The sequence below is a fragment of the Scardinius erythrophthalmus genome (assembly GCF_964197995.2).
Source record: "Scardinius erythrophthalmus genome assembly, chromosome: 21".
NCBI lineage: Eukaryota > Metazoa > Chordata > Actinopteri > Cypriniformes > Leuciscidae > Scardinius > Scardinius erythrophthalmus.
Window position 1 is genome coordinate 15,357,317 of NC_138241.1, and position 19,866 is coordinate 15,377,182.

At 36.2% G+C, this 19,866-nt stretch overlaps 1 protein-coding gene across 1 annotated transcript in view; it reads left to right on the top strand.

Moving 5' to 3' along the window:
* The window catches only part of eys (eyes shut homolog), a gene marked incomplete at both ends in the record, with an annotated part of 268,937 nt that overhangs the window by 25,070 nt on the left and 224,001 nt on the right, over nt 1-19,866 (top strand). The window contains 5 exons of the mRNA XM_081351375.1: nt 3,028-3,142; nt 6,567-6,726; nt 11,881-11,985; nt 15,614-15,753; nt 17,804-17,967. Of these exons, the coding sequence (XP_081207501.1) occupies nt 3,028-3,142; nt 6,567-6,726; nt 11,881-11,985; nt 15,614-15,753; nt 17,804-17,967 (684 nt within the window). The remainder of the gene's footprint in view (nt 1-3,027; nt 3,143-6,566; nt 6,727-11,880; nt 11,986-15,613; nt 15,754-17,803; nt 17,968-19,866) is intronic.

Consider the following 19,866-nt stretch of genomic DNA (forward strand, 5'->3'; position numbering starts at 1 on the left):
CGGGCGGAGGTGCAGTCTCGGCGAAAGATGCCAGGCGAGTCCTCAGAGTCACCATGGGCATCAGCTCGCAGTGAGGGCAGCCGCCGTCAGCAAGCGCGAGAGCTGCATGTTCCTCACCCAGGCAGGAAACGCAGGTGACATGGTGGTCCCCGTCGCTGAGTGGGGCTCGACATGAGCCACAGAAGGTGCGAGGCATCTTAAAAAAGACGCTCTGCTCTTTTAGAAAGAGAGTATGAGTCGCAGCGGTGAACACACACTAGCAGAGAAAGTATATAATACGCCGGACAGCGTAGCAGGAACAGTGACTGAAGGCGGCGAGTTGTCGACCAGCGGCTTCAGATGCAAAGGCTCGTCCCGCAGAAGGCTTTCTCTAACGGCGGAGCTTCTTCCTCTCGGGATCCAGCGATGCGAGAGCTTCGCTGAAGAGATGAAAAATCAGATTCTATCAGCCTGTCGAGCTGTATTTATAGGCCCAAGCTACGCCTGTTTTGGCGGGACGTGACGCAGTAGGCGCGAAGTGCCCCATTGGATCTGACGAGGGGCCTCTCTCGAAAGGCTGCTGCAGTTGCCGCAGGGCAGTCAATAGGCGCGCGAGCCGTCTTGCCTCTGTCTGCATGCTGCCACAGCACGTTTTACATTATTTCAAAATTAAGGATAATTTTTGGCTTCAATATCTCGTGGAAAAGAGATTTTCCCCTAGCGTAAGATATTACGCAGTACGAGAGACCTCTCGTAAGAGAACTTGTCACTCATTCACATTCACTTCATCTGGATTGACAACAGATATAAATGAAATTTCAGATCTTTCACTTGTCTTTCTTCAACTGCATATTAACTCATTAACTTGTTTTACAAAGAAAATCCTGGGAGAATATACCCACTTAACATTAAACAGAGCAATGTCTGACATATCATTATTATATGACTCAAACACTAAATTAAACTACTGAATGTCATACATACATATTCATTAAATCACATACTCTGATTCTTTTACAACAATATACCCCCAGAGTTAATTAACAATATCAAAGTCTGATCTCTATCATCAAATGGCTCTGTTTAAACACGAACCAATGCACATTAATTAGTATGTGACGCAGTTGATTTTAACATCAACTCTGATTGGTTTAATGACAAAACTATCCTTTATTTCTTCGTCACAACATGCATATTTCAATATTTACGCATCCTCAGTTAGTTGTCAATCATATTTCTTCTGTAAATTAGTAATTGAACGCATATGACTGATTACAGAGCAACAACGGAGTAACAAAACACTCACCGGAATTCCTCTAAATAAAAGTATGAAAATATGTTTCTTCCCCCGGATTTCACAAGAAAAGAACTTAAAACTTTTTTTCTTAACACTCTATTACTCTCTTTTAAAATATTTACTTTTCCTCCGCTCTCTCTCTTGTTTGTAAAATGGCTTTTTTCAATAATTTCACTCGTCACGGAGTAACGCCCTATAGTGGAGAATAGTAGTTACTACATTTCCTTTTTTCTGCTGGTTCGACTAAATTTTGCTCTGGTGCCACCACCACATTGCCCAAATGATAAGAGCTGCATTTATGTTGGATATGAGAAACATCAAATAGCAAATTAAACGAAAGTGGAATGAAATCGCACTACTCGTTTGAGTTGCGCAGCGTGGACCGGTTATTGGCTCTGGGCAATGCTAGTGCAGCGCAAGCTCAAAACAGGTTTGCAGCGGATCTCGAGCATGTGACACTGTTACTACACCGTGCTGGGGGATCCGGTTAGAAAACATTTTAATTAACCTCGGAATAATAACATCGCTGTGAGATCTAGCGAGAAGCACTCGAATTCAGCGCAGAATTTTCTGTTATAAAACCATATCAGATCAAACAGTGTTGACCTGGAAACCCGGAGAAACGCTAACTGCTAATACTAACTGTAACCATGGTATTGTGGGAAAAATATTTTTTTTAGTCATTTCAGGGTTTTGAAAAAAAAAAAAAAAAAAAAAAAAACTACTATAACCAGTATATGGCAGCAGAGGAGCCAACTGGTTGCCTACTCATATAATTATTATTAGCCATTTCCACTTCTTATAAAAAAATAAAGTTGTTGTTAAAAGTAAAATTTATCTGCATCTCAACTCAAGCTCATTGCTTTACTGTCAAATGTGCATGAACATATAATAAATATATATATTAGTAGTAACTGCACTTATTAATGCAAAACATGAGTCATTTTATTATTTACAATAGTACTGTGTTATTTGTGTGTTTCTTAGTATGTGATTATACTGGCCAAAAATAGGAATACATTCTGTAGAGAGTGAAATGTTCATTATATTTCCAGTTGTAAGGTTCAATATTCAGCCTTTGACAGCTTTTGAATTACTTCCTGCTGATAATGAGGGAATCTGCTACAGTTTCGGCTGCTTTATGAGTTCTTCCAGTCCTTGGGGGGTTCACGGCTATGTCTTCTCTTGCTCCTGTTCATCTTTCTAGTTTTTATTAGCAAAGATTACTTGAATCAATACATTTGATGGCCCATCCGACTAAAAGACAAACGGAAGATAAGATAGATATTGAAAGTGGAAAAATGAATTAAAAACTGAGAAAAAGAATGACTAGAGGGTGATAGTGTGTGTGTAAAGAGAAGGGCAGATAAAAGCAATAGCAGTTGGTCACCTGGGAGTCTGTGTTAATAATTGAGTCATCTTGCCTTTGTGTCAGAATAATTTCACTGAAGTCTTATCACAGCAGAAGGAAGGCAAAGATCTGACTGAGGCCAAGGAAACAAGAGGAGATATGAAGCACATGTGCCAGAGGTTGAACATTTAACAGACATTCTTGTCATGAGTTTGCTTAAAGGGTCTTTTAATTCTCCACAAATGTCACCAAGGAGCATTACGGTCATTATGACACACCAGTGACATCTAAAAACAGCAGTAAAGTGCCTGGATTTACTGTGATTGTTACTCTGTGCCATTTTTTTCCCTCTTAGAATCTATTTTTGTATGTGGCTAAAGTTAATGTCATCTTCCTGTAGATGCCTACAAGGTTTTTCTGGGAAGAACTGTGAAGAAATAATTGACTTCTGCGAGCTGCTCAGTGTTAACTGCCTGAATGAGGGATTGTGTCTCAACCTAGTTGGAGGATATAATGTAAGTAACCTAATTTTTGCAGTGGTTTATTTGCACATAAAACTTAATTTCAGATAACATAAATCTGTTATATTACTCCATTAAAGTGAAGTTAAATGAGAACCTTTGGATTAGAAGAGATGTAAATGCTGTGGTGTTAGGAAGTTAGTGGGGAAATGTTGCCTATATACACTATACACCGGCCATTTTATTAGGTACACCTTGCTCGTACTGGTTGGATTGCCTTTTGCCTTCAGAATTTCCTCATGATTCAACAAGGTGCTGGAAACATTCCTCAGAGATTTTGGTCCAGATTGACATGACAGCATCACACAGTTGCTGCAGATTTGTCGGCTGCACATCCATGATGTGAATCTCTCGTTCCACCACATCACAATGGTGCTCTATTGGATTGAGACCTGGTGACTATGGAGGCCATTTGAATATAGTGAACTCATTATCATGTTCAAGAAACCAGTTTGAGATGATTTGAGCTTTGTGACATGGTACATAATCCTGTTAGAACAAGCCATCAGAAGATGGGTACACTGGTCATAATAACACATGGTCATCAACAATACTCAGATTGGCTGTGGCATTTAAACAATGCTCAATTGGTACTAAGGGGCCCAAAAGTGTGCCAAAAAACAACGCATTCTCATCCTAGGGCATCATATACTGACGCTTTTGACATTTCGTCAACATCCGACGCACATGGCTCCCATTAGCGTCAATATGAGATGAAGATTATGGGTAGGTTTAGGTCTGGGGTAGGGTTAGGGTTAGACCGATAGGAGGCGCCTTCTGGCCCATATTTATCTGCGTCTCATAATGACGCTAAAGGGTGCCATGTGCGTCGGATGTTGTCAGTATATGACGCCTTGGGATGAGAACGGTCTGCAAAAAAATATCCCTACATCATTACACCACCAGTACCAGCCTGAACCATTGACAAGTCAAAGACTCATCAGACCAGGCAAAATGTTTTTCAATCTTCTGTTGTCCAATTTTGGAAAGAAAGTGCTTATTGTTGCCTCAGTGTCCTGTTCTTATAGCTGACAGGAGTGGCACCCGGTGTGTCTTCTGCTGCTGCATCCCATCTGCTTCGTCTTAAAGGGGTGGTTCGGGATTTTTGACATCGGACCTCATTTTTAAGTCAGCCTGGTTGTTATTCATCAGTGGAGACATTTTTAAAAAAAAATTATCCAGTCCTTATATTTGGATAGTTAGCCGATGCTAGGCTAGCGCGAGTCAAGGGTAGATGTTAGCCAGCCATTAAAAACCGTTTTACCCACTCCACAGTGCACCAAACGCAAATCAATTATAACACTAGACTATCGATGCAAATGTCCGTTGAGAGAATAATGTTAGAAATCAAACTTACCTTTCATCACATTGCATTAGTTATAATTTGTTCCCTGTAATCATAAGCCTTATCTACAGCAGCAGCGGAGTGATATTGATTACCTAGGCAACTGAGTGAACCGGTACACACATGTACTGCACACACTGTAGTGCGCTTCTTTTCTGTGTTTACTTTTTAGCGCATTACTAACTGGAGCAAAGTAAAATTCCGCAGCTGCTGAGAAACTAGTTCCTTTGGGATCATTGAGATGAAAGGTAAGTTTGATTTCTAACATTATTCTCTCAACGTACATTTGCATCGATAGTCTAGTGTTATAATTGATTTGCGTTTGGTGCACTGTGGAGTGGGTAAAACAGTTTTTAATGGCTGGCTAACATCTACCCTTGACCCTGAATAACAACCAGGCTGACTTAAAAATGAGGTCCGATGTCAAAAATCCCGAACCACCCCTTTAAACATGTCTACATGACTAAATGAAGTGAGCTGCTGCCATGTGATTGGCATACTAGATATTTGCTTTAACGAGCAGTTGAACAGGTGTATCTAATAAAGTGGCAGATGAGTGTAAATATATATATGGCAATGCAAATACAGTCGTGAAATGACAAATAATCATCCCAACATTAACCAAAAATCTCTCCCCACCCCAGCGGCTAATGCACATCTATTAATTTATTATAGTTAATTTTTTTTTTTTTTTTTTTTTTTTCAGTCTCACAGGCACATTATAGCATCCTTGATTTATGCTTGTGTCTCAAGGTTTCAGCCATCCTCTTCTATTTCAATATCATCTTTCTGTCACCCCCATCAACAGATCTGCACTTTGAGTGATGTGTCACAGTTATACACTGTCGATTGAAGTAGTCGCATCTGTTTTTGTTATGAAGTGCTCTAGAATATGCGCTTCACATGGATTGATTTACTTCAAGTGCAATTTGTTAAACTATCAATATTGGTTTTTCATACATGGGGATTTTTCACAGTATGCAAAATTTATGAATTTAAATGCTCTTTTGAAATAATGCAAACATATTTTTAAAGCGATGTCTTACATTGAGTGAATGACCTATGATTCTGACAGATAAATAGTTCATCTAAAAATGAAAATATTTTTTACATTAATCCTTTTGTGTTCCTTAGAAAAAAAATAGAATTATAGGTTTGGAACGGCATGCAGGTGAATGAATAATGACTCAATTAAAATAAAGTTGTTGAACCCTTTCATTAATCAGAATATTCAAATATTTATTTTACATGTATAAAAAGAACAAAATGAGGCTTGAAAAAATCAACATTCTCAAAAAGGAAGAGAAAAAATAGTTTTTGAGTGTGTCAGCATTAACTCTGAAAGATGTAAGAAAGCAGAAGCTCTCTGTTTTATGTTACAGTAAGCTGTTAACGTTCCGGTAAGCTCAAAAGCTTGAAAACTTTGGTTGCTATGTACGGCTTTCCTTAAAAATAACCTGAAAACTTGAAAAACTGCACAGCTACTGTTGCGCATTGGAATTTCTTTGCAGAAGTTTCTGTAATGGATGTAAACATTAGTTATTATAAGAGCTGATTTGGTTAACATGCTGTTTGGAGGCATCTGGTTGTGTAATTTCTAATCAGTCAGATCCTTAATTAAAACTTTGGCATAGTCCAGGAAACAGGCCACATGTTTTCATTAGCACATTGGTGATGAATTTGTTGGTCATCAGCAACATTTATTTTTTCTGAAACTTCCTGCCTGTCTCCCCGTTTAATCTTCCTAAACTCTATGCTGTATAATTGTCTTCTGAGTAATGATTCTTGGAGTTACCAAGGACTAAATTAGCTAATTATTATTAATTATTTTTTTATTTAAGGATATTTAGTAAAAACATAGGGGATTGAAAAGTATAATTACCTTTTAATCAAAAGCTTGAATGCATATTTGAAGAAACTATTAGAACAGCAGTGTGTGTATATATATATATATATATATATATATATATATAACACATGATTGTAGAAGTATTTAGTGCTTTGCTGATTTATTGAATATCTAATAATTCAGGTTAATTACTACTTTTTTTTTTTTTTGTCATCCCCTTACAGTGTCTCTGTGCACCAGGATGGACGGGGGAGTTTTGTCAGTACTTGGATAACGCATGCTTAGCCTATCCAAACAGATGCTTGAACGGAGCCACTTGCATCAGTATGAGTCAGCCAACTGCACCCCCGCACTATATGTGCACCTGTCTCCCTGGATACACAGGTTAAAAGAAAACTATATCAACAAACTCCGGAATATGTTATCCTGATTTATGTTGAAGTTTGCAGAGAGTTTGGCAGCAGAAGCTTTTTTTTTTTAAAGCCACACTCAGATTGATTTTTTCTTTCTACAGTAGAATTGGAGAGGGAAATTATAGTCACGTTTTCCTGCTATGTCAGAGATTGCATATAGCAAAGCATATTTACATACTGTTTCAGCTATATCTGTTTAATTCTGAATATAGCATAAATATTTCTGTCAGCTAGTGGATGTGTTCTGCTGGTGACATTTTTGAGAAAGTAACATGACACTCAGACTTACCTCAAAACTGAATGCAAAATATAATATAATTCTTGAATTTTAATTAAGGTAGCAAACTGGATTAAGAATTAGATTTTGAATGAAAGGAAACTCCCAGAAATATTATTTTAATATTTATGCTGGGAGAACAATTAATTCACTTTACTTTAACTCAAAACTTTCTTTCAAAATGAAGCCAACCATCTACGGAGCCCCTGAGGGGACCTTTGCAAAAAAAAAAAAAATTATAAGGACTTTCGTGTGCGCACGAGAAACTCACGCGTTACAATTTCCGGTTTGCGTTCAATTTGCGTCACTGCCATCTATATAAGTAAACAAGAGCATGGATGTGGATGCACATGAATTAATCGAAATCTATTTTAAATTAGGACTTCAATATAAAGACATATATAAGATAAAATATAATATAAGATATAACACGTTTTGTAAACATTATAAACATTACAAAATACATTAAAATCAGCACATTTACTCAAAGGCTAAAATTTGTTGTTGTTTGACATGTTTTGAAGTGTCTATTTTAGCAAAAATCCCAAGTAAAGTGCTACTAAAGACAAGACTTAGAGACATATTTTAGTCACAGTTCAAATAATTTTATTAACTTTGAATAGACTTTTAATAAACTTTGTATTTTTATGTGTATTGATAAAAAAAATAAACAAGTAATAATCTTCTGCTACTGAGATGAAGGAAAATTTTTTTTTAAGAAGTAAAGTTCACAAGATTGCTATTTATCTTGATCAAACTGTTCCGTCATCAGCTCTTCCTCAGTTCCGCACTGCAGAATAAAATAGTCATCCTCTGCTGCAGTTGTACGGATTCTTAACGCGTTTATTGCAACTACATTTCATCTTTTTCTCATCAAACAACCAGACTAACGAATGGTTCGACACAACCCGTACCAAAGAGCTTAGACAGGGCTTTCTTCTGTATAGATATACTGTAAATACAGGGTAAATGACGACTGTTGGCCTACCATGGTCGCCCTCGTATTAATAATAATAATAATAATAATGATAATAATAATAATAATAATAAATTAAGATATAAATAAATATAATTCATTGTAAATTAAATATTTTAAACACTAATACAAAAAGGTAATAATTGACTGTATAATAGTCCTAACGTTCATGCATGAACTGTCATTCAGACTGACTATCTAACAACCAGAGAACAGAGAACATCAGAGATATTAAAATACATACTCTTCTGAGTTTTATGATGTAGGCCTTTTTTATTAAAATGTATTAGCCTATCATTTATATCTCAAGGATGCGCGCTTGTGCGTGGCACACTCAGTCATACTGAGAGGGAAACACGCATTATATTATTAGGCTATAGTCTATTCAGAAATAGTGTAAAAGACCTGTAAATAAAACACAACATTAACATTATAAACACTATTAATAACATATAGGCTATGCGTATTTTACTTCCCCTTACTAGCCAAATCCTTAAATGAATGGTATCAGAAAACAACAAGAATGAAAAATAAGTAACCACTTATAATAATAATAATAAAAAAAATACATAGCCTATAAAAATAGCCCATTGTGCCCTTTATTACAACCTTTAGCTTATTTTAAACGCCAAGCCTAAACTAATTTATTTTAATCGAAACTGAAACTATACCGCAAAGTTGGGTTTGCGCATCTTTGATTCGGTCCAAAGTTTAATACTGAACAGGAATTAATAATAATTTAATAATAAACCGGCTTAACATCTTTTGTGTTCCTCAGAAGAAGGTCCTCCTGGTTTGGAACAAGTGTGAATATTTTCACTTTCTTGTTAACTATCCCTTTAATATTTTGTTTCCCCCATGTTGGCAATGTAATACATACATAAATGATATATACATCATCCATATTTCCACATTTGAATTAATGGCGCTATAGCGCAAACCGGAAATTGTAACGCGTAAGCACGCAAAAGTCCTATTTTTTATTTTTTTGCAAAGGTCCCCTCAGGGGTTCCGTAACCATCAATATATAATCAGTGCATTTATATTTTTATAATAATATTTATTTTGTATAAATTGTGTACATTTAATGGTGCTGTTTGACAAAATACCTATTTAAAAGTTTTTTTTTTTTTTTGACATACTGAGGAAAACATTCTACCAGGAAAAAAATAGGCATATTTAGTCTATGTAATTATGTTATGTTTCATTACAATCTGTGTTAGACCAATTCTTGGAATTGCAGTTCCATAAATTACTGTTCTTGTCATTTAATATCCTGCGGGCATGGCCAGTTCTATTCAAATTCCAACTCATGAATTTGAAAAGGAGCCAGTTCTGAATTTTGCCCTAGCCTGAATGACACAGTTTCATGTCCAACTCTATATCATCCGCTGTAATGTGACTCAGAGTGTGTGTCCCACCGAGACGAGTCCGGCTGCCCTGAGGCATCTCTTTACCGTAACTCATCTTTGCACATTGCCCTCCTAACTGGATTATTCTGTAATTTGTTTCATCATGCCTGCTAAATGAAGGGCAAATAGAGGTTAGAGAACACTGAATCGGTAAATCGAACTCGGAAAGCAAGATCTTTCATTAGCTTGGCCACCAGCACATGAGCACAGGAGGATCTATTTGCCTAAACAACCCAGAAACAAATAAACAAACGAGGAATGATTTACTGGATTTAATCCGTCATGACGTAATGATCTTGGTGATATGCATTGCATTTTAATGCTCTTGCATAGGAAAATATGAAGTCTTTTATAGGCGCTTTACATGAATTATAGATGATCTGCATTTCACGACACCTATAAACCGTAACATATAATGAAGCTGTATTGCCCATTTCTTTGAATATTACATGGCAGATCTCATATTGTCAACGGGATAATCGCCCATGCTTCTGTGTCCTTGTTATCACCTCTCAGTCTCCTTGATGGCTCTATTTCCCTTCTTAGCGGATGAAGAAATCCATCTTTCCACATCCCAGTTGTCAGCGACAAGAGGCACCTGACGATTTCTGCCTCTCTGTGGGCTATATAATGGATTAGAATACTACTAGGAGAAAACATGTCACAGCTGAAACCTCGATGTTTTATTTAGACGTCTCGATGATGCTAGCGATATCTCCTTCGATTAATGACCCTAGAGACTTAAAAACGACCGTCCCTGTCCCATTTCTCACCACAGTATTGCCAGAAGGCCGATGTGAAATGTCAAGTGCTTTCATTATAATCTTCCTCCAAAAGTCAGACGACATGTTGAGGGAAGATAATGTGACTTCTGCCACAGCAGAGAAAAGCGTCAGTGAAGCAGATCTTGCACTGGATAAGACTTTTTTTTTTTTTTCTCTATAGCTTGCCTTGCTTTTTCCATGCAAAGATTTGATTGATTTGATTCCATGTTAAGTTAATTGTTACGAAATAGCATGCGGATGAACAATATTGGACTCAGATCTGCCATTTAGTTAGGAATGCGACCTTCAGAACAGTTCTTGAGTTGCTGCTGATTACAAACTGCTATGAACTGCCTTAACATGCACCACAAAATCCCATATGCCCCGTTTATTACGTTTTCAGAGATAAACCTGAAGATAATGATGCAGCTTTATTTATAATGTGCTGGCATCCATACTCTTCAAGAACAATTAGTTTAAAAATGTTTCTAAAAGAATAATTCACCCCTAAAATGAATTATAATAGACATATGTACTCATCACATATATGCTTTATTTATTTTTTTCCTGTGGAAACAATATAACAGATTTGAATAATCTTAACCATGTCTTTCAAGCTAATTTTAGACAAAAAAAGTAATTAAGTACCATAAAAAGATATTTTAAATGGTATTGATATTAGTTTTAGTAATTGTAAGTGCTTTTATCATTTTAATCTTAATATTTCTATTTAGCTTTATTATAAGTATTTTTTTTTTATTTCAGTCAGTTGCCAAAGCAACATTTATAATTTTCAGTTAAGCTCAATTCAGTTCAGAACAAGCAGCAACCTTGAATCCAACACGGAAGTGACTTAAACTGAAATTCATCGACTGGCCACTACAGACAGGCTCCAAAAAAGTGTCAATCATATACCCCCACGTTAAAGTGGCCAACATCCTGGTACAACAAGTGGTTTTGGTCTATATAGCTTATTTTGCCCTTCATGACAACTGTGAGGGGGGTGATATTTTATTTTTTAATAATTCATCCATTTAAATTATATTAAGCCTTAAAGTTCTGCATAATTAAGGGTGTGGCCACTTGAGTGACAGGTGGATTGCCGCCGCTGTAACTATAGCCGTGTGTCTGCTGTCTGTTAGCCTTCACAGCACCTCAGCTAATCCCGCCTCTTTGCCCATTTTCGGTTTACCACAACACCATAAAATGACACACGGTTGCCAAGATAGCAACGGCCGTCTCCGCCCACTTTGGGCTTCAAAAATGCTCTTCAGATTCCTACGGGTGACGTCACGGACACTACGTCCATATTTTTTTTACAGTATTTTTTTAGCAGGTTCAGAACTATTTATTTAGTTCGATTCCCTTTGCCTCCTCAATTTTTTGCATATGTTGCATCATTTTGCATACTATCAGTCTGCGTTAACTGTCTGAACTGTGACTTAGTTAATGGCACTTTGAACTGTTGCTAAATTAGTTTCTTGTGGGTTAGTTTCAGTATGTAAAATATGATTTTGGATTTTGTCAAATATCATTCTCTTCTCTGTGACATGCACCACACAGTGAGCCATGGGGGGGAGAAAGTTTCCAAATTTACTTCTAAATCCCAAATGTCAAAAGTGAAGTCAATATCTTCAGGGCAGACGGAGCGTAAAAGCTTAACTAAGACTCCTTTCACACCCCTGTCTTCCTGCAGGACGCTACTGTGAGGCTGAAGTAAATGAGTGCGATTCCAGTCCCTGTCAGCACCGGGGAACATGCACTGACTTTGTTGGATACTACAACTGCGCCTGTCCTTCAGGTATGAGTTTCTCTTACTCCTGAGAATGAGCTTTTTTCCCCTTTTTTTTGACTGTGCCATAAATCCCCACAGTGCCAGCACCAACAGCTCTGACTGACAGGTGAACAAATCACTCCCGTTCTCACACTGCCAGAGCTCATTAGTACTGCAGAATTGTGTCAATATTGTGTTATGAAATGCTCTTCCCTTTTGAGGCCACCGCATTGATATGGTTTCCTCCCGTAATTGTTGGTTCTGCTCACTCTTTCTGAGGCATGATTTGCATTCACTGATGCAACCTGATGGCTCACCCTAGAGATTGGCAACTCACTGGCGGGGTTACAAGCATGCTTCTCTGCCAGCTGCTCCCTTCCGCTCGATGAGTAGAGGACCCAGAGTCCCAAACGCCCCCTCCCTAAACCTGCCCACGCATACTCGTCGCTCAGAGAAAGAGATGCAAAAGGGAGAATCATTTGAATGACTTCCTCATAAATGGACTGAAGATGCTTTTTCTGTTTTAATAATAAAAAACTTGACTAGGCCATTTTGAAATGGTGGACATTATTTAATTATGTTATATTGTTGTAAATGTAAAATGATGTCATTATTTACTCACCCTCATATCTTTCCAAACCTTTAACACTTACTTTGTTCTGCAGAACATAAAAGAAGATATTTTGAAAAATGTTGGTAACTAAACAGTTTTGCCTACCGTTGTCTTCCACTGAATAGATTTAAAAAAAAACACAGTGAGACATTTCTCAACAGAACTTGTATGTTCCTCAGAGGATAAAGGAAAATACAGGTTTGGAACAACATGAAGGTGAGAAAATTATGAAAGAATTTTTGTGTGTGTGTGTGTGTGTGTGTGTGTGTGTGTGTGTGTGTGTGTGTGTGTGTGTGTGTGTGTGTGTGTGTGTGTGTGTGTGTGAGTGTGAGTGTGAGTGTGAGTGTGAGAGAGAACTATCCCCAAATTAACCATGGTTTTATTTGGCGGATTGACTACCATTTGTTTAACCACAGTTTTACTACTAATACCATGTTTAAACTATGGTTAGTGTAGCAAAGCCATGGTTAATTTGTAGTTACCATGGTTTACCATCAGCTGTCCACAAAGACCTTAACCAGCCATGGTACCAGCACAAAAACACACTCTCAAAATATCATCTTGATTATTGTTATCAACAAAATCTTTGAAAATATCAAGATATAATTTATTTTGTCAATATTGCACCCCTAATGCACAGCATTGATTTTTATTTCTTCAGGTCTTAAAAAGGTCTTAAAAAGCCTCAAATTTTTTCTTTAAAAATGTGCTGCAACCCTGCCTTTAATGGCATTATAAAATCTATGATTTAGTGAGCATAGATCACAAAAAATGATTTCAAGCCATATGGGTCTGGATTGTTTGGAAGAGAGTAAATATCTGTTGAATCTTGAATATTGTATTTACATATTACCTTTTTATTCTCCTGAATTGGAACATGAAGCAGTTTAATGTAATTAAATAATAATCATAAAATATCATAAGAAAACAGCTGGATGAAGCGCCATGGATGGTCTCAATGTTTTTAAAAGTTGTTTTTAACTGCATGTATGAATAGACCAACAATAGCGTACCGCACGATATACGTCACCTTTTCTCATTAATATTCATTAAGCTAGCGACGGTTGCTAGGGGGGTCAAACTCGCGCGTGTCACTCATGCTAGACGCATGTAAACAGTTTACGGACGAGATGTCTACTGAGCTAAACCTGCTAACTCTGTCCGAGAATGATGTCCCCGGTGCCAAATTCACTGGTATAGAAGTAGAAGAACATACAAATATTCAATTGAAGAGATGGCTTGAGTGTAGAGGGCTGAAAAAGACGGGAAAAAGAGCCGACCTGGTCCAGAGGTAGATTGTTATCGACAGAATTTCTCCCCCAAAAAACATCGCCTTATGCCACTGACAGTGACATTTTGCAGTTTCAACAAGCTATCTTTTACCACCCTATGTCCTGTCTGTCATATATACTATGTCCTCTGGTTGTCTTACGTCTGACAGTTGTTGGGGGTAATTTATATTATTATTATTAATGTATTTATTTTTTGTTTAGCGTTCGCTAATGCTACTTGGTCACAACCAACAACACTTAATTTTTAATTAATATCAAATCTAAATTCTCTCAATTATTTTACCCTCCCCCCTAAGGCTGTTTCCTTACTACAGAAAAAGTAAATCTGTCAGATCTAGGGCCTACCTGTAGCATGACCAGGCTTGCTAGAAAAAGGCAGAGGCTGAACATGTCTTACATATTTAAATAAGAGTATTTTAAGAAAGTAGGCCTACATATGACTTTTATGATAAATACATGTCATTCAAGGCAGTAGTAGCACCTACAAGTAACTATATATGTATATATATATATGTATAGTATATATATATAGGCCTATATATATGTATATATGTATGTATATATATATATATATATATATATGTGTGTGTGTATATATATATATATATATATATATATATATGTATATATATATATATATATATATATATATATATATATTATATATATATATATATATAAATAAGAGAGAGAGAGAGAGAGAGAGAGTGAGTGTGAGTGAGAGAGTGTCATTCATTCATTCATTCATTCATTCATTCAAAATAATGTCTAGGGCGTAGACCCATCGTTCACATTTATCCCTCTGGGTTTTTGGCTTCGGGAAATGAATAAAGAATACATCTTTCATATGTGGACGGTCATAGTGTCTGGAGTCGTTTCTGCAAGTTCCATAGCAGCAGTGTTTACTCGGCATGTTCTTATTTGAGGGAGAACCGGCAGAAAACAAGCAGTACTAGCATGAATCATAAGCGAGCGCGCTTCTATGTTGACCCCCTTCCGGTTTACGTTGCTGACGTCACGCGGCCTTGCGGTCTAAAAATAGCACTCGTGCGGCACGCTATTAAAAAATATTTATTTAAAGTTGTGGAATTTGCTATAAATGCGGTCATTTTAAAACTCATTCTTAAGGCATGTTAAAAATAATAAAGCTAAAAAAATGACAAAAAAAATCGACATACATTTTATGTAGTATTAACTGCTCTAATCGACCATAGTTGAGCATCCTGACCCATCCTTAATTTTCATAAGTGTGATCTTCCTGCTTATGCTTCCATGTGAATGTATTTTGAAATGATTGGTTTTCATTTTGTAAAACAAATGCAAGCAAGCCAGTTTTTTTTTTCTCTCACTCAAAAAGCCCTTGAAAAAACTAGCCTGGCCTCTTTCTGACCTTTACAATTTTGTTCTTTTCACTTGCACTGACTGACTTTTAAGCTTTGAATAAGCTTTCAAAAAATTGATTGCCGTTTTCTTTTACTTTCTTTTTCGAAACAAAGGTTGGGGGAGAAATTTGATTTCCAGCTTGCTTCATGTTCATTGATTGACCTTATTGATTGAGGTACAATGACATGAGGAAAATATGGAGTGCATTCTCAAAAGCATTAACAAGAGCGAAGGCGTTTCAATCTTGTTTAATCTTTTAAATTCCAGTTTTGCACAAGATTTCTTTTAGTTCCCAATCAAGGAGGCAGCCATGGTAAAGGCTAAGCGATTCTTTAAATTGTTTTGTGTTTCTCACCTCCCTTTGCAGGATACACTGGTGTTGACTGTGAGATTGACATAAACACCTGCGCATTTCCCAATGTCACCTGTCCTCCTGGAACGTTCTGTGTGGATTTGCCAGGTGACCAGTCCCATGTTTGTCACACTCAGTGCCCTCGCTATCTACAGGTAGGTCAGAATTGGTCAGCCCCTTCTAATCCCTCGTAATTCAAATCATTTCCATTACAATGTTCTCAACTATTACTGTAAATTAGGAAATATGATTTTATATGTGCATTAACACCATTATTACAATAATTCCAACAAAAGTAATAATAAATTAAACAAAAAAACAAACAAACAAACAAACTGGACTGTCTCATGTCCAAAAGAATTGTGCATTCTGAATAATAAATAGGCTAAATATATTTATCCACCATAAGCTGCACCAGTCTTATATATGGAAGCTTGTTTCCGCCACAGAATAAAACATTTTAAAAGATAATTGCGACTTTTTATCTCACAATTGCGAGTTTACATCTCGCAATTCTGACTTTATTTCTCAGAATTGCAAGATATAAAGTCAGAATTGCGAGATATAAAGTCAGAATCACGAGATATAAAGTCGCAATTGCGTGTTATAAAGTCAGAATTGCGTGAAATAAAGTCGCAATTGCGTCTTATAAAGTCAGAATTCTGACTTTTTTTCTCGCAATTCTGACTTTATATCACGCAATTCTGACTTTATAACACATAATTGCGAGTTTATATCTCGCAATTCTGACATCTTTTCTCAGAATTGTGAGATGTAAACTCACAATTGCAAGATATAACGTCTAATTCTAAGGGGGGGAAAAAGACAGACTTTTTTTATTTTTTTACCTCAAAATAGTTTATATCTCACAATTCTGACTTTATAACACGCAATTGCGACTTTATATCATGCAATTCTGACTTTATATCTCGCAATTGCGTGTTATAAAGTCAGAATTGCGAGATGTAAACTCGCAATTGTGAGATAAAAAGTCGCAATTATCTTTTAAAATGTTTTATTTTGTGGCGGAAACAAGCTTCCATACTTATATGCTCGTCTTCTAATTAATAGTTTTTTTTTTTCTCTTTCTGATATTTCAAACCTGTTGGGTTTACATTTTTTAAAAGAAATTGACTATTAAAAGGATTGCTTGTGTGCAATGATGTTTATTCGAGTCTTTTAAAATAGTTGAATGAATGAATGTAATGATGTTAAATAGGCTATATGCTATCAATAACGTACACAGCGTAGAGGAGAATGACAGTCAACTACTTTGAATATTATAGCATTTGGGGCATAAACATGTAAATAGTGTAAAGACTGACATTGAAAAATTACATTATGAATTATGAAATGAATATTAAAATATTTAATCCAAATAAATAAATGTTTGTGGTTCGTACTGATGTTATTCATCTGTTCTCATACACTTCAGCGTCGCGGTCACTAGTTTAGACGAGCGCTGACACCCTGTGGTGAAATAATGGCGTATTTTTAACACATCAGAACATCAGAATATACCTTCACCTGTCAATAAAAATTGGCAAATTTTTTAATCTTATTACGGACACTAATTTTATGTGGCGTTTGTTCAACTCATTGACCACAGTACATTGAAAGTAAACATAACCGGAAATAAGTGAGACGTACTATTTCCAAACAGAAGTGGTCCATTACACTAACAAAACTTCCAGTCAGCTGAACTGTTTTATCAACGACAAGACAGACAGTAAATAAATGAAAAAGCTTGAGTCATGTCAAGGATAAACAGTTTTTTTACAGTAACGAGAAGGCATATGCACTTTTTTAGTGTATGAACTCATTCAAAATGCATACACCACCCTCTTCCACTTCCTTTAAAGCACATGAAAAGAGCAGGTAAAAAAAAAAAAAAAAAATGTTCTTTGCATGCTATATTCTTTTGAAGATGTGTGAAGCTGTTTCACGCTTTGTCACTGAACTATATACCAAAGGCAAATTGCATGTCTCTTTTGAACACGCTTGATCATTGGGATTTGTTTTACTTGTGCTGATAATCACCTACGTAAATGGCAATTAAAATGCATTAGCTTTCCTTCATTAACCAGCATGTTTTATTTAGCAATGGGACCAAGCAATTCTGTTTACAAAAGACCAGAATTACCTTTACACACATATTTAAATGAGGGCTTGTTCTGGAATAATGGTTGATTTTAATTTTGACAGCCATGTGCCAATGGAGGACATTGTGTTCTTAACAACATCACCAGTTACGCTTGTGTTTGTGCACCTGGATGGACTGGGCTGACCTGCTTGGTCAACATAAATGAGTGTGTCCAGCACAGGTGTCAGAACGGAGCCACCTGTGTGGATGAGGTTGGTGGGTACAGGTGAGTCTGGGTGAGAATGTAAGTTTAGAATACAGCAAATGCCTTGCTTGGAAATTAAGTGGATTCAAATAGGATTCTGTCATATAAAGGTTTTTATAAATACATGAAATACATTTCAAAGATGGTTGTGTATATTTATACAGAATTATTTGCCCCCTTGGTAAATATGATCAAAGATGCCTGTAAAAAAATAAATCTGCATTGTTATTCCTTTTGATATTTTATTTAAAAAAAACAGCAAAAATCTAACCTTTCATTGAAGTAAAAGAATTGAAAGTGGGGGCAAAATCACATTATGAAATAAATGTTTTGGAAATTTTGCCCCCTTTTATTAAATACTTTTTGCAACCTCCTTTTTCCAAGGTAACAGCTCTGAGTCTTCTCCTATAATTCCTGATGAGTTTGGAGAACACCTGACAAGAGATCAGAGACCATTCCTCCATACAGAATCTCTCCAGATCCTTCAGATTCCCAGATCCATGTTGGTGCTTCTTCTCTTCCGTTCAGCCCACTCATTTTCTATAGGGTTCAGGTCTGGGGACTGGGATGGCCATTGCAGATACTTGGTTTTGTGCTCAGTGACCCATTTTTGTTTTGATTTTGATGTTTGTTTTTGGATCACTGTCCTGTTGGAAGATCCAACCACGGCCCATTATAAGATTTCTAGCACAGGCTGTAAGGTTTTGATTTTTTTTTATCTGTTGGTATTTGATCGAATCCATGATGCCATGTATCTGAACAAGATGTCCAGGACCACTGGGAGAAAATTAGGCCCACAGCATTAAAGATACAGCAGAGTATTTCATTTTACACATGGGGTACTTTTTTTATCCCTGTATGAAACCTTTATGCAACCTGTGTTTGCTGCCAAAAAAGCTATTTTTTTTGTTTCATCTGACCATAGAACCCGTCCTGTTTCCAGTAGTGTCAACTACTGACTTTTGACTTTTCAAACGTTCTATGGACAGATGAAACAAAACAAACAAAAAAAGAGCTTTTTGGCAGCAAACACTTAATATAGGTTTGGTTCATACAGGGTTAAAAAAGTACACCATGTGTAAAATGAAATACTCTGCTGTATCTTTAATGCTGTGGGTCTAATTTTCTGCCGGAGGTCCTGGACATCTTTGTTCAGATACATGGCATCATGGATTCAATCAAATACCAACAGATAAAAAATCAAAACCTGACAACCTCTGAATCTGAAGGATCTGGAGAGATTCTGTATGGAGGAATGGTCTCTGATCTCTTGTCAGGTGTTCTCCATACTCATCAGGCATTATAGGAGAAGACTCAGAGCTGTTACCTTGGCAAAAGGAGGTTGCAAAAAGTATTTAATAAAAGGGGGCAAATAATTTTTCCCAATGTGTTTTGGAGAAAAACATTTATTTTATAATGTGATTTTCCCCCCACTTTCAATTATTTTACTTCAGTAAAAGGTTAGATTTTTTTTTTTTTTTTTTTTTATAAAATATCAAAAGGATTAACAATGCAGATTTTATTTTTACAGCCATCTTTGATCATATTTACCAAGGGGGCAAATAATTCTGACCAGCACTGTGTGTATATATATATATATATATATATATACTGTATATATATATATATATATATATATATATATATATATATATATATATATAATATATATATATATATATATATATATATATATTAGCATGAACTCAAATGGAAATAAAAAGTAGCAATGAAAGGAATGGTTTACCCAAAAATAAAAAAAAATCTGTCATTATTTTATTTTCCCTCATGTTGTGCCAAACCTGCATGCTTTGTTTCTCTACTGAACCAAAAATGTAAAGAACTTTACAGATTTTTTCCCCCATAAACCGACAGTTTGTAGTGAGTATGGACTGTCAGGCTCGGCTACAAAAAAGAAAC